This window comes from Indicator indicator, chromosome 34 (genome assembly GCF_027791375.1).
Source record: "Indicator indicator isolate 239-I01 chromosome 34, UM_Iind_1.1, whole genome shotgun sequence".
Lineage (NCBI taxonomy): Eukaryota > Metazoa > Chordata > Aves > Piciformes > Indicatoridae > Indicator > Indicator indicator.
The window spans coordinates 1195594-1209388 of record NC_072043.1 but is presented as its reverse complement, the minus strand read 5'-3'; the positions used below and the strand labels follow the sequence as shown (position 1 = coordinate 1209388).

At 60.6% G+C, this 13795-nt stretch overlaps 1 protein-coding gene across 1 annotated transcript; it reads left to right on the top strand.

Moving 5' to 3' along the window:
- The first annotated feature begins 2010 nt into the window (after nt 1-2010).
- TMPRSS13 (transmembrane serine protease 13) lies at nt 2011-12714 on the top strand. The gene is made up of 14 exons (XM_054395554.1): nt 2011-2031; nt 6335-6349; nt 7364-7523; nt 7849-7950; nt 8849-8971; nt 9050-9179; nt 9892-9984; nt 10068-10111; nt 10310-10469; nt 10587-10759; nt 11288-11386; nt 11955-12097; nt 12433-12585; nt 12700-12714. The coding sequence occupies exons 1-14, from the start codon at nt 2011-2013 to the stop codon at nt 12712-12714; spliced, it is 1431 nt and encodes a 476-aa protein (XP_054251529.1).
- Nucleotides 12715-13795: the final 1081 nt, after the last annotated feature.

The following is a 13795-nucleotide window of genomic DNA, read 5'->3' as shown; positions in this document are numbered from 1 at the left end:
CATCAGGTTTCTGAGGTCAAGGCCAGACACAGAGCTCTCTGTATCTTGCTTTCTGTAGGTGGCTTTGTAGAAACACCAGCAAGGAAACATTCCTGGAGCTGCCACCTGAAGCTGCTTTCTCAGAAGGCCTTTTCAGAAGAGGATGAGGGAGGCACAGGGGCAAGGCTGGCTCAGGGCTGTCTGGGGACACAGCTTGTCCATTGGAGAGAGGTAAGTGAGGGGCTTGGCAATGACCTGGCCAGAAGAAATCAGCAGCAAACACCAAGATCAGTATGGATCAGATGATATTTTGAGCTCCCTTCCAATCATTAACATTCTGTGCCCTGAGCATCAGTGATCTCCTCCAGGCAACCCTCCCTGGCTGCCCAGGTTTGGCCCCAGGCTGTGAGCAGGAGGACAGGAACTGACTCCTCTGGGAAGGGATGGGGTGGGGAGCCCCAGGACAGAGTGGAGATGACAGCAGGATCCATCCTGGGATTTTCAGCCTTGAAATCAAGGGAGCTTTGAAGAAGGTTTCCTCCAAGCTTGGATGGCCCTGATTGTCTCCTGCCCTTCTGATGAGCAGCTGTGGGTGGAGAGCTGGATGAATAAGGGACTTAATGCTATGAATAATGCCAGGAGATATATGCCTGGAAAATAGTGTTGGGATGGGGCTCACAGGGGGCTCCACAGCACCAGACAGAGCCTCCTGGTCCATCAGAGAGGTTGCAGGAGGAGGCCAGCTCTTGCCATGACCTCTTAGCCCAGAGGCTGCTCATCCACTGGCCAAAGCTGGGAGGAACCTGGGACACATGAAACACAAAATCACAGAAAGGGTTGGGTTGGAAGGGACCTTCAAGATCATCCACCCCCTGCCATGAGCAGGGACACCTCCCACCAGCCCAGGTTGCTTAAGGCCTCATCCAGCCTGGCCTTGAACACCTCCCGGGAGGAGGCATCCACAACCTCCCTAGGCAGCAATGAACAAACACCTGAAACTCTTTGGACATCAGAAAGCACACAGTGAGGCTGGGCCTCCTCCTTTTGATGTGGATATTTTATTGCCCATTTCTCCCAGCTGTGAGTTCTGGGTCATGCAAAGCATTCCCTAGCTCTTGCCCACAGGGGATGTGGGAGGCTGCTGCTTTCCCCTTGCACAACTCAAGAGCATCTCCCCGTTAGCAAGGCACTGAGAAAGGAACCAGAGGCTAACAGCAGTTCATTGCCCCCTGGAACTGGACTTTGTGGACTTCTCAGTCACCTGGGGCACACAAGAGGGTTTTCATGGGCATGGACAAGGCTGTGCCTCCCCTCTTCTCCATTCTCAGCTGGCACTGACAGCCTAGGCTCACAGATTGCATTGGGTTGGAAGGGAGCCTCCAAGGGCATCTTGGCCACCCCCCTGCAGGCAGCAGGGACAGCTCCAACCAGAGCAGGCTGCACAGGGACACAGCAAGGCTGATCCTGAATGTCTCCAGGGATGGGGCCTCAAGCACAGCCCTGGGCAGCCTGTTCCAGTGTCTCCCCACCCTCACTGTGCAGAACTTCCTCCTGATGGCCAACTTAACTCTGCCCTGCTCCACTTTCAAACCACTCCCCCTCATCCTATCATCCCAAGCCCTTCTGAACAGTCCCTCCCCAGCCTTCCTGCAGCCCCCTTCAGATATTGAAATGCGGTCACCTTGAATTGAAGGCTACGGTCACCCTGCAGCCTTCTCCTCTCCAGGCTGAGCAGCCCCAACTATCCCAGCCTGTCCCCGCAGCAGAGCTGCTGCTGCTGCTGCCGCTGCCCGGAGCTGGGTGGCCGGCAGCAAGGGGCAGGTGTTTTGCAGGCTGCGCCTGGAGCAGTTGGGAAAGAGGCAGCGGCGGAGCCGGGCAGGTCCGACTGGTTTCCCTCCGCGCCCGGCGCTGGCACTGACGTACGAGCCCCAGCTCGCCAAACACATCCTGCCCTGTCCCTGCGCTCCCGAGTGCCGGCTGCGCCGCCAGGGATGGCAGTGCCGCGGCGCTGACCCCAGCCCTGCCCTGCCCATGGACGGGAAAACCTCACCGGTAAGGCGGCAGCAGCTCCCCCCAGCTCCGGCCTGGCACGGGGGTACCCAGGGGGGCTTTCCTCGGGGCTTGGTGGGTGGCCGACTTCCCCCTCCGGCTCTCCGAGGTGTTGTCCTAGCAGCAGCCCTTGGCTGCCAGTGGGAGAAGGTTCTGGGGTGAGCTGCCTGTGGGGCGCTGCCTCTGGCATCCCTCGGTACATGGTGAGAGCAGCAGTGCCAGCAGCATCCCTGCTGGCAGGGGAGGTGTTGGGCCCCTGGATCTCTGAACCAGGGAGACCAGCTGGTGCCACTTGGCACCTGTGGGAGCTGAGTGTTCCTGAGCCCTCACAGCACGCTGCTGGCTTTGGTGCCCACTGCTGTCCCCTGCCCACTCTCCTGGCAGTTTTCTCCATCCCCTTTTCAGGCTGGGGTGACTGGGGCTTGCTCAGTCTCAGTTGTGGGGCCTTGCTGAGCATCCTGTCATGGGGCAAACATCCATCCTGGCTGGGCACTGGTGAGGGCAGCAGGTAATCACCGTGCCAGCACTGTCAGCAGCACCAGTAGCAGCTGGAATGGGCAAAACTGGCAGTGATGGGGTGGATGAAGCTCCAGGGGAGGCAGGACCAGCTCTAACAGCCACTCACTTCCTGCCCCTTTGGCATGTGGGTGCCTTGGAGGCAGCCAGGAGCAGGGGCAGAGTGGGCACATGCCAGATGCTGTCTGGGTCCCCAGCACTGCTCTGTAGTAGCAACATCCCAGCTCTGGGTGGCCCTGAAAGGAGGCAGTAGCACTGCCTCTCAGTGGGAGCAGGGCAGGAATTGGGGTGCCCGCCTGTGGAGACGATTACCCCATTCTGGGCATCCCCACTGGGCCACCTGGGCTTTGTCACTTGGCTTAAATGGGCCATTAGGAGTCCCAGGTGCCACCCTGGGCTTTGGAGCTGCAGGAGAAGTCACTTCATCTGTGGGTGCCTGGTGTGCCCATCTGTGGAATGGGCTGAGCAGGGATTACTCACCCCTGGAACATGGTCTGCCAGAAGGGCTGCTGGTGCTGGCAAGGGACAGCCCTTGGGCTGACTCAGTTGTCACCTGTGCTTGCAAAATGGCCCTCACCCGCTCTGGGAGGTCACTTCCCTGCTGCCCCCTGGCAGCATCCCCCTGCAGCTCCTGCCCTCTGTCCCCAGCACTGGGGGTCTGTCCCCTGGCAGGAGGCACAGCTCAGCTGCAGGCTGGGTGTCACTGGGGGGAAGGGGGAGGCAGGGAGGACAATGCTGCTGCTGTGTGCCCAGTGACCTGATCTGCTGCGGACAATGCAAGCAGGTGGAAGAGCCAAGTCCCTGCCCCTGCGAGGGCTGCGAGCAGCAGAGAGCAATGGGGAGGGGCAGGCTGCCCAGCTGGGCTGGGGAAGGGCAGCATCTCCTCAGGCAGCTCCTTCCAGCCTCCCTCCTCTCCGAGCTGCGGGCAGCTGCTGTGTCCTGCTGCTCCTCTGGGACACGGCTGGGCCCTGGGTCAGTTGCAACACTCAGGTGTTGCCTGGCTTCTTCCGCTCTCCCTCCCACTCCGAAACTGTGGCTGAATGCTGGCTGCCTTCCCTGCCTTCCCTCCACACCACCTGTGGGTCCTGAGCCCGGCCCATACTGTCCCCTGGTGACTGTCCTCTGCTGGGATGGATTTGGTGACCTCTCCTCTGCAGCACGGAGCTGAGCTGGAGGTCAGTGCACACAGCAGGTCGCTGTGTGGAGGGTTCTGTGGTGCTGCTCTCTGTGGTTTTGTTTCTTTTCCTCTACCTGCTCAAAGCCTGAGAGCAGAGCAAAGAAGGAGTGAGGTGGGGGCTGTGCTCATAGAATCAGAGAATTGTTTGGGTTGGAAGAGCCTTCTAAGACCTTTGAGTCCAGCATTGATCTAAGACCACCAGGGCCACCAAACCATGGCCCCAGGAGCCATGGCCACAGGTTTCTTGAACACCTCCAGGGATGGGGACTCCACCACCTCCCTGGGCAGCCTGTGCCAATCCCTGACCACTCTTGCAGCAAAGAAACTGTTCCTAATCTCCAACCTAACCCTCCCCTGGCACAATTTCAGGCCATTTCCTCTTGTCCTATCACCTGATATGTGGGAGAAGAGGTAAGCTTAAACAAAGAGCACATGCTGCAGGCAGGCACCCAGCCTGGGCTGGGTGTGAGGTGAGCAGGGCTGGCCCAAGCCCCCTTGTGTTCCCAGCATCCCTTGTCCCTCGCTATTTTGAAGCCAGCCCTGCCAGGGGAAGGAGCTGGTGGTGCTCCTCCTCCCTACAGCAACCCCCAGCAGTGCTGAAGGCCTTTGTGGCTGCCGGAACCTTTCAGAGAAGAGATCAGAGGAAGGGCTCTGACCGCAGCCAGGCGTGAGAGGAGGCATGGCTCTGGGTCTGGCTTTTACTGAAAAGCCAGCAAAGGATGAGTAAAGGTTTTGTGGGCAGCAGTCGCAGGGGCAAGGCACACTCCTGGCAGAAACAGCATCCTGGAGCTGCTGCTCTTTGTTCCCTGCTCCCCTGGCTAGAAAACTGCAACCAGTTCCGCTGGTTACTGGGAGCTGTGGTAAAGGTTCTTGTTTGTTAGCTGCTGGGACAGACCCGAAAAAAACCCTTGGACTTTGTACTCTGAAAGCAATAAAATAGGTGAGAGCTCAGCCAGGTGTGAAAAGGGACATAGGCTTCCTGCTGGGGGATAATAAGAGCAATTTAAAGTGTTGATTGGAGTTGATTGCACACTGGAGATGGGAGTGCTTCCCTACCCAGCATCTCTGGCTTGCTGGGGAAGCTGAGCTCTGTTCCTTGGTGTGATGGATTCACAGTGAGTGTGTGAGGCATTGGAACAGGTTGTCCAGGAAGGACATGGATAACCCTTCCCTGGAGGTGTTCGAGGCCTTGAGCAGCCTGGGCTGGTGGGAGATGTCCCTGCCCATGGCAGGGGCTTGGAACTGGATGGTCTTTGAGGTCCCTTCCATCCCAAACCATTCTGCGAATCTGTGGAGAAGTTTGTCCTTAGCAGCACTGGAGAGGATAACTGAAGGGTTCTGACTGCTGCAGGATGAGGTGTGTGAAGCATTGGATGTGTTGGAGGTAGCAGGCAAATATTTGCCCAGGTCTCTGGCACTGTTCTGGGCATTTGCAAAACTCTTGTGTGCACATGGGCAGGAGAAATTCTGCCCCTGGGGTCGCCTGATGCTTTGTCTCTGCAGAGCAGTGGAGCAAGACCTTGGTCTGGTGCAGGACTTACTGCAGCTCTGTCTCTCTTGCACATCACTTTCTAACAAGGGGCACTGAGATGCCCAGGGATGTCCACAGGGTGATACCTGCTGCAAGAGCTTGAACCCCACCAGTGAAGCTGCTCAGACTCCTGCTGGGAGGACACTGCTGGGGCAAGCTGGCTGCTGTGCCAGCCCAGGCCACCCACAGCACACACTGAGAGGCTCTCCTGGGCTCCCTGGCACCTCTGGGTGGGCCCATGGGGCACAGCTGCCTGGGGCTTGCCCTCACGGCTGCTGAGAAATTCAGGCATAGAGAAATGTGGCCCTGGGCTGCAGGCTGAGCAAATTCAGGCTTGCTCTGGCTGTCTGGGGGGAGGGGGTGAGAAGCGGGTGGGTGATGCTGTGAAACAGAAACTGCCTCTGCTCCTCCCTGAGCACACAAGAAGCCAGGGAGCTGCTTGCCTGCTGTGAGTGGGGACATGGTCCTTGACAGCCAGGAGACACCAGTGGTGCCTGGGCCAAGGGGCCCGCAGGCAGCAGGAGGAGATTTGTGCTGGGGGAGGCTCTTGGCACCTCGCTGCTGGCCAGGGCGGGTGGCCAGGCAGCCTCCCTGGGAGCCTGGGGTGCTGTGCCTGGGGTGCTGTGCCTGGGCTGGGAGCCGTTTTGGAGGCACAGCTCAGGAGCTGGCATGTCCCTGGTGATGCTCAGGCCAGAGGCAGACCCTGGCAGGAGCCTGCGTGGCCTCGCCAGGTGTGTGACTCAGGGGATAATGCCCAGGAAGTGACAGCACCGCCCGGAGAGGGCACAGCCTCTCACAAAGCACGAGCATGAGCAGGCTCCAGACCTGCTCATTAGGGCTCATGAGTCCCAGCAGGAAACAGGAGGGCAGAGAAAAATCCAGCTGGAAAGGGACGAGTTGGCAGTGGTGGCTCCTGCTCTGCCCAAGCTCCCTGTCCTCTGCCCCTTCCAGAGCCAGGCACCAGCCTGGGTGCTGCTTGCTGACTTGGCAGGGCAGGCCATGCTTCATGTCACCCCCATGTCACCTCCAGCAGCTGCAGGGCCAAAAATCAGAGACTGGATCCCAGAGGGATGTGTCTAGAGACCACCTCCTGGCCAGTGAGTGGTGCCAGGGTGGTGGGCTGGGGTGTGGGTGCCAAGGTGGCCACACTTCTGCCAAAGGATGGCAGCTCTGCTTCTCCCAGGGGTGCCCCTGCTGTGGGACTGTGTCTGCAGGGACAGACAGAGCCTGGACTGGCCTGGCTCCCCTTGAGCAGCCTGGTGTGGACGTGGTTGGTTGTGGCTGTGTGGTGCTGAGGGGCAGCGTGGTGAGGACCTGCTGAGAACATAGCCCAGGCTGGACTGGCAGTGCCCTGGGCTGGCTGGCAGCACCCTTGCTGGCCCTGTGAAGCACTCAGCCACTCCTTATTGCCAGAGATGTGACTGGGGTCTTACAGGTGGCAGAGGAAGCAGCATTTCTTGTGGGCTCCTCTCTGAAGGAGGAGGAGAGGCTCTGAGTTCTGATGGAGCACCTGGAAGAGGGTGTCTGGAGGAAAGGAAACAAAGCGAATGCATGGACCAAGGGTGACACAACTGCAGAGCAGCATTCCAGGGTGCAGGACGTTTCAGGGCTTGGAAAACACTGATTATTAAGTGTTACTAAATAACTGCTGGAAATTGCAGTGTATTTTTCAAATGGCTAATTAAGGCCAGATGCATAAATTGGGGCACTGGCCCCGTGGAACTGGGCCACAGCGTGGCTGACCCCATGCCAAACACCCAGCTGATTGCTCTGATCAAAGCCAGCAGCTGGGCAAATCTGGCCAGCAGCCACCTGCAGGGGACAAGGTCTGTGACAGAGAAGGCTTCAGCTGTGCCAGAAAGGGCACAGCTCAGGCTGGAGGGCACAGAAAGAGGCCCTGCAGCCGTAACTCTCCAAGTGGTTCATGGTACTGGGGAAGGATGACCACCAGTGGCAATGGATGGCCATGCTGGGGAGCTCAGTGTCATGCCAGGGACCTTGGTGCCATGCTGGGAAGCTTGGCTCCATGTCACCTGGGTGGCAGGGTGGCAGCTGTGGGGGCAGTCCGGTGGGCAGTGGTCGTTGGCAGTAACAGTGTCCCCTGCTCACAGACCAGCAGTGTCCCTGCCAGCCTCCATGCCTCCACAGTCAGCAACATCTTCAGTGCCCGAGCTCCACAGCCCCGAGAGAGTGTCCTTGGCATCAGCTTCAAGCCCTACAGCCCTGAGCCCAGCACAGCCTCTGCCACCTGCACGACCTGTGAGAGCCCACGTAAGAGGATGGTGCCAAGGGCAGGCTCTGGCAGCCCTGGCCCCTGTCCCACCTCAGCTGGGGAGGCATGGAGGGAGGCAGGGAGTGGGCACCTGTGCCCACCGCTGGCACAAGCCTTAGCCCCAGGCATGTGTTTCCATGGGGGTGTGAGGGGTGCTGGGGGGCAGGAGAGGTGATGGCATGGGACAGTGTGGGCTGTGCGTGGCCCTGCTCACCCACATCTTGTGGGCACTCTGGGAAGCCAGGGTGCCAGTGGACAGCAGGATCTGGGCATTCTGGAGAAGCAGTCTGCTCCCCCTCAGCCCTGTCTGTGCCCTGCTGCCAGGATCCTCCATGTTCAGAGCTCCCTGCATGAGTCAGCGACGCCTTGCCCTCATCTTCTGCGTCTCCATCCTCATCGTGCTGCTCATCGCCCTCATCCTGCTCTGTGAGTGGGCTCCCAGCTGGCACTAAGGGGGAGATCCGGAGGGACTGGGGGTCAGCAGAGGCTGGGGACAGCTCGGAGAGGCTGGGGGTCAGCAGACGCTGGGGAGTGCCCCAGGGAAAGCCCCGGGCCCGGAGGGAGCAGGAGAGTTGTGCTCTTCCCATTTCCTGGCTGTTCCTGACATCTGGTGGACAGGCAGGAGGAGATTGCCAGGGAATGGAGATCTGCTGCAGGGGCTGCTGTGGTGCCTGGGGGATTGGGGGCTGCAGGATGCTTCCCTTCTCCCCGGCTTGCTTTGGCAGAGCACCTCCAGCAGCACCCATGCCTGCCCTCTCTGAGGGCAGGGTTAGGGGCCAGGAACCAGCACACACGGAGCAGCCTGTGGGTGGAGAACAGGCACAGGCCCAGGGAAGTCAGTGGGGCTGGTGGGCTTGAAGCACTGTGCAGGCTGGATGCATCCAAAGTGTGGCCAGCAGGCCTCCAGTTCTGGGGCCCCCAGCATAAGAAAGACCTGGAGCTGCTGGAGAGGGTCCAGGGGAGGCCACGAAGATGATCAGAGGGCTGGAGAACCTCCCCTGTGGGGACAGGCTGGGAGAGTTAGGGCTGTTCAGGGAAGAGAAGGCTCCAGGGAGACCTTAGAGCAGCCTTCCAGTACCTGAAGGGACTACAGGAGAGCTGGGGAGGGACTTCTGATAAGGGCTGGGGGTGATAGGATGAGGGACAATGGCTTTGAGCTGGGAGAGGGGAGACTGAGACTGGAGATCAGGAGGAAATTCTTTCCAGTGACGGTGGGGAGACACTGGCACAGGTTACCCAGGGAGGTCGTGGATGCCTCCTCCCTGGAGGTGTTCAAGGCCCTGCCAGCAGCCCTCGTCTCACAGTGCCCTTCTCTTGCTCCCAGTTATGTTCTGGAGGTCCCAGACTGGCATCATCTACAAGGAGCCTGCTGAGAGCTGCAGGGACAGCCCTGTGCGCTGCGACGGAGTCGTGGACTGCTCCCAGCGCAGCGATGAGCTGGGCTGTGGTGAGCCCCCAGGGGTGCAGGGGCTGAGGGGACCCTGGGGGTGCTGGGTGCTGCTGACCCCCTGCTCCCTGCCCGCAGTGCGCTTCGCCTCCGACCAGTCCTTGCTCCATGTCTACTCCAGCGAGGAGAGCCAGTGGCTGCCGGTGTGCAGCAGTGCCTGGAATGAGTCCTTCTCCAGAAAGACCTGCAGGCAGCTGGGCTTCCAGAAGTAAGTTGGGTTGGGTTGGAAGAGACCATCCAAGGGCATCCTGGCCAACCCCCCTGCCCACATCAGGGTCACCTCCAACCAGAGCAGGCTGCACAGGGACACAACAAGGCTGATCCTGAATGTCTCCAGGGATCCATGGGGCCTCAACCACCTCCCTGGGCAGCCTGTGCCAGTGTCTCACCAGCCTCACTGTGCATAGCTTCCTCCTGACATACAACCTAAACCTCCCCTGCTCCAGTTTCAAACCATTGCCCCTTGTCCCATCACTCCAAGCCCTTCTGAACAGTCCCTCCCCAGCCTTCTTGTACCCCTTTCAGATACTGAAATGAAGGTCTAAGCTCTCCCTGGAGCCTTCTCTTCTCCAGGCTGAACAGCCCCAGCTCTCTCAACCTGTCCTCACGGCAGAGGTTCTCCAGCCCTCTGATCATTTTGTGGCCACTACAGCAGGTCCATGTCCACCTTGTGTTGGGGAGGCCATCCTGTTGGGGTGCTGGGGTCCTGCCAGCCCCCTGTGTGTTACTCTTGCCCTGACTGGGTGCACTCTGCTGTTCCCCCCAGTGCTGTGCTTGCTGTTGGGAGGCTGTGTCCAGCTCTGGGCATTCCAGCCTCTCCCCGACCTGGTTTAGTGCCCAGACCCTCTTTGAGTAGGCAGGTCCAGGGGTTGGCACCCAGCTGGGGGCACCCTCACTGTCCCTCTCCTCTCCCCTTCCAGTGCATCACAGACAGAGTACATCCCCCTGCACCTCTCCGGCAAGAGCCTCACTGTGAGCGACGAGCAAGAGACCATCCAGCAGAGTCTCAACAGGTACCAGGCAGTGCCACCCTCTGCCCCTGCCCCGCTGCCACAGGGCTGGGGCTGATGCTGCCTCTCCCTCTTCTCTCCCCCAGCTCCCAGTGTCTCACAGGAAAGTACGTCTCCCTCCGCTGCACAAGTAAGGGGCTGGCCGGCCAAGGGTGGGCACTGCCAAGGCAGGCTGGGGAGCCTTGCCCTCCTCTCCTTGGCAGGGCTGGGCAAACAGGGCACCTTCCATCACTCCCCTGGTCTCCACTGGTCACAGCCTGTGCCCAGACAGGTGGGGGTTGTGTGCATGCCCCCAGGCTGCCTTGTCTCAGCCCTGCTCTCCCCACAGCCTGTGGGCAGAGGATCTCCGGGAGGATCATCGGAGGGAAGGAGACCTTGGTGAGCAAATGGCCCTGGCAGGTCAGCGTCCAGTATGGCCCCATCCACATCTGTGGGGGCACCCTCATCGATGCCCAGTGGGTCCTCACCGCTGCCCACTGCTTCTTCATGTGAGTGCTGCTGCCCTGCAGCTGCCCCGCGCTGCCCGTGCCCAGCCTGGTGGGCACCAGGTGCCAATGCCCAGCCCAGGGCCTCACCCCTCTCTGCCCTCACCTCTCCCTGCCCAGGAACAGCATGAAGATCCTGGACGACTGGAAGGTGTACGGAGGGGTCTCGGACCTGAAGCAGCAGGCAGAGGGCATCCCTGTGACCCAGGTCATCATCAACTCCAACTACAGCGACGACCACGACGACTACGACATTGCCCTCATGAGGCTCTCCAGGCCTCTGACACTCTCAGGTGAGGCTCTCAGCTCGCTGTGCTGGGAGGCCAGGCCTGGCTGCGGCTGGTGTTTGGGGGGACAGGGAGTTTTGGGGGTGGGCAGGGGGCAAGGGGCAGTGAGGAGCCCTTCAGAGCTATCTCCTGAGCTGCTGCCGGCTGGAGCATCCTGCCTGGCTGTGGCCACACTGCTGTGCCCTGGTTGGGATGTGGCCCATCCTCACCTGGCATGATGTGTGCTGGGCACCTGCAGAGAGGCAAAGACACCTGCCAGGTGAGAGGGGGGCACACAGCCCACTAGGCAGGCTGGCACGTGGGGCACACAGCTGTATGCCCAGCTGTGCAGCTGGCATCGTGCTGCTCCCCATGCCCATCATGGGCAACTCTGGCAGGGGGCCTGCCTAGGTAGGCACAGAGTGGGCACAGAGTGTGCAGCCTGTCCTGCCAGCAGCTCCTTCCTAGCTGCAGGGGTGGTGACTGCAGTGGGTATGCAGCTCCCGGGTGACTCACAGCTCTCTCCTTGCCTGCTGTTCCTGCTGCCCCCTGCAGCCCAGGTGCGCCCAGCCTGCCTGCCCATGCACGGGCAGCGCTTCCAGACCGGCAGGTCCTGCTTCATCACCGGCTTCGGGAAGACCAAGGAGAATGAAGGTGAGGGAGGACACAGCCCCCGCGGGCCACAGCCCCACCTGGGAACTCTCTTGCAGCTCTGCTGAGCTATTCTGGGCTCTCCTCACTCCAAGAAGGACATGGAGGGGCTGGAGGTGTCCAGAGAAGGGCAACAAAGCTGGGGAAGGGTCTGGAGAACAGGGCTGGGGGGGAGCAGCTGAGAGAGCTGGGGGTGTTGAGTCTGGAGGAGACGAGGCTCAGGGGAGACCTCATTGCTCTCTGCAGCTCCCTGAAAGGAGGCTGGAGCCAGGTGGGGGTTGGGCTCTTCTCCCAGGGAAGAAGCAACAGGGCAAGAGAAAATGGCCTGAAATTGTGCCAGGGGAGGGTTAGGTTGGAAAGGAGGAACAGGGTGGTCAGGGATTGGCACAGGTTGGTCAAGGATTGGCACAGATTGGTCAGGGATTGGCACAGGCTGCCCAGGGAGATGGTGCAGTCCCTGTCCCTGGAGATGCTCAAGAAACCTGCGGCCATGGCACTCGGGGCCACGGTTTGGTGGCCACGGTGGGGGGCACAAAGCTGCCCCTGCCCCACAGCTCCTCCTGCCTTGCAGACAACACCTCCCCGAAGCTGCGGGAGGCGGAGGTGAAGCTGATCGACTACAAGATCTGCAACAGCGACAAAGTCTACGAGGGCTACCTGACCCCACGCATGATGTGTGCTGGGTACCTGCAGGGAGGCAAAGACGCCTGCCAGGTGAGCTGGGGGCACACGGCACACCCGGCAGGCTGGCACGGGGCTGGCACGCACAGCTGTGCGCTCAGCTGTGCAGCTGGCATCCTGCCTGCTCCCTGTGCCCCTCATGGGCAACTCTGGCAGGGGGCCTGCCTGGGTGGGCACAGAGTGGGCAGCCTGTCCTGCCAGCATACCCCTCCCTAGCTGCAGGGCTGGTGACTGCAGTGAGTATTTAGGCGTGGGACTGGCAAGGCTGCCCGCTTTGCCCACCCCACTTTTCCCTGCACACCTGGCTGGGTACCAGCAGAGGGACATCTCCTGTCCCCTCTCCTTACTGCCCTGCCCCTCGGTGCCAGGGGGACAGTGGAGGACCTCTGGTGTGTGAGGACAGCGGCCGCTGGTACGTGGCAGGGGTGACGAGCTGGGGCACAGGCTGTGGGCAGAAGAACAAGCCTGGTGTCTACACACGGGTGACAAAGCTCCTCAGCTGGATATACAGCAAAATGGAGGTGAGGTGGCATGCCAGGGACACTTGTGGGTGCCCCTGGGGGGCATTCAGAGGGGCTGCATGCCCTCCTCAGCCCTTGGCACGTCACCTTCACTCTCCTCTCTCTCCTTTGCAGAGTGAGAATGACTAAGGCCAGGAGGGAGCCTTGCCTGGGCTGTGCCTTTCAGGTTGGCACGGGCCCCTGCCCTGGGTGACTACCAGGGCATGAAGCTACCAGCAGATCCCCCTCCTCTCTCAGGGCTGCCCATGCAGCCAGGGACCTGCCACTGCCCCCCCAGCCCTGGAAAACACAGAGCCTGCAAAGTGACTCTGCCCCCACCCAGCACACGGGGAGTAGCCTGGCAGCAGCTGGGCGAAGCACCCACGTGGCTGGCAGCGCACAGGGGGCAGCAGCCTGTGCCAGCAGCTGGCCTTGCTGGCTCCTCACCTCGGGTCTGTGGTTCTCCTGGTGGAAATAGATGTGTCCAGACAGGGTGTCACGAGTGCTTCCTGGTGGGACTGTGGCACGCGTGGGGCTGCTGGCACTGCCCCTGCAGCTGGTGGAGGTTGTGGATGGGAGCAAGGAGCAGGCAAGCACTGGGGTGTCCATGGCAAGGAAGGGTTCTCCTCTACATGCTGTTCCCAGGCTGCACCTGTGCCTCCTCGGGGTGCAGGATGGGGTGCAGCAGGCATGGTACAGCTGTGTGCCACACTGCTCACACCTGCCAGGCCACACTGCCCCTTTTCCTCCTGCAGGGCAGAGTGAAGGGGGAGTGTGAGGTGCAGTTACATCACCCTCTGAGAGGAGCAGCAGCTGCTGCGGGGTTTAGAACCCCAGAATTGGTTGGGTTGGAAAAGGCCTCCAAGAGCATCCGACCCAACCCTGCCATGGCCATCAAACCATGGCCCCAAGTGCCATGGCCACAGGTTTCTTGAGCACCTCCAGGGATGGGGTTTGCAGATGGCTTTGGGTGGCTGATGTCCTCCCCATGACAGAAGTGCCAATCTGTTTGGTTTTCCACACCCTGACTGTGCCCCAAGCCCACTCTCTGCCTGCATGAGGAGCTTGGCATGGGGGTGGGGCAGGCCTGCTTGCAGGAGGTGTGACAGAAGCCAGCAGCAGCTAAAGGCCGAGGTGGAGAGTGGCACCAGTCAGTGCCCAGCTGGCGTGAGCCAGTCCCTGGATGTCCCAGCTGCATTTTCAGTGACCCTGCTGGAATTGCTTCCTCCTC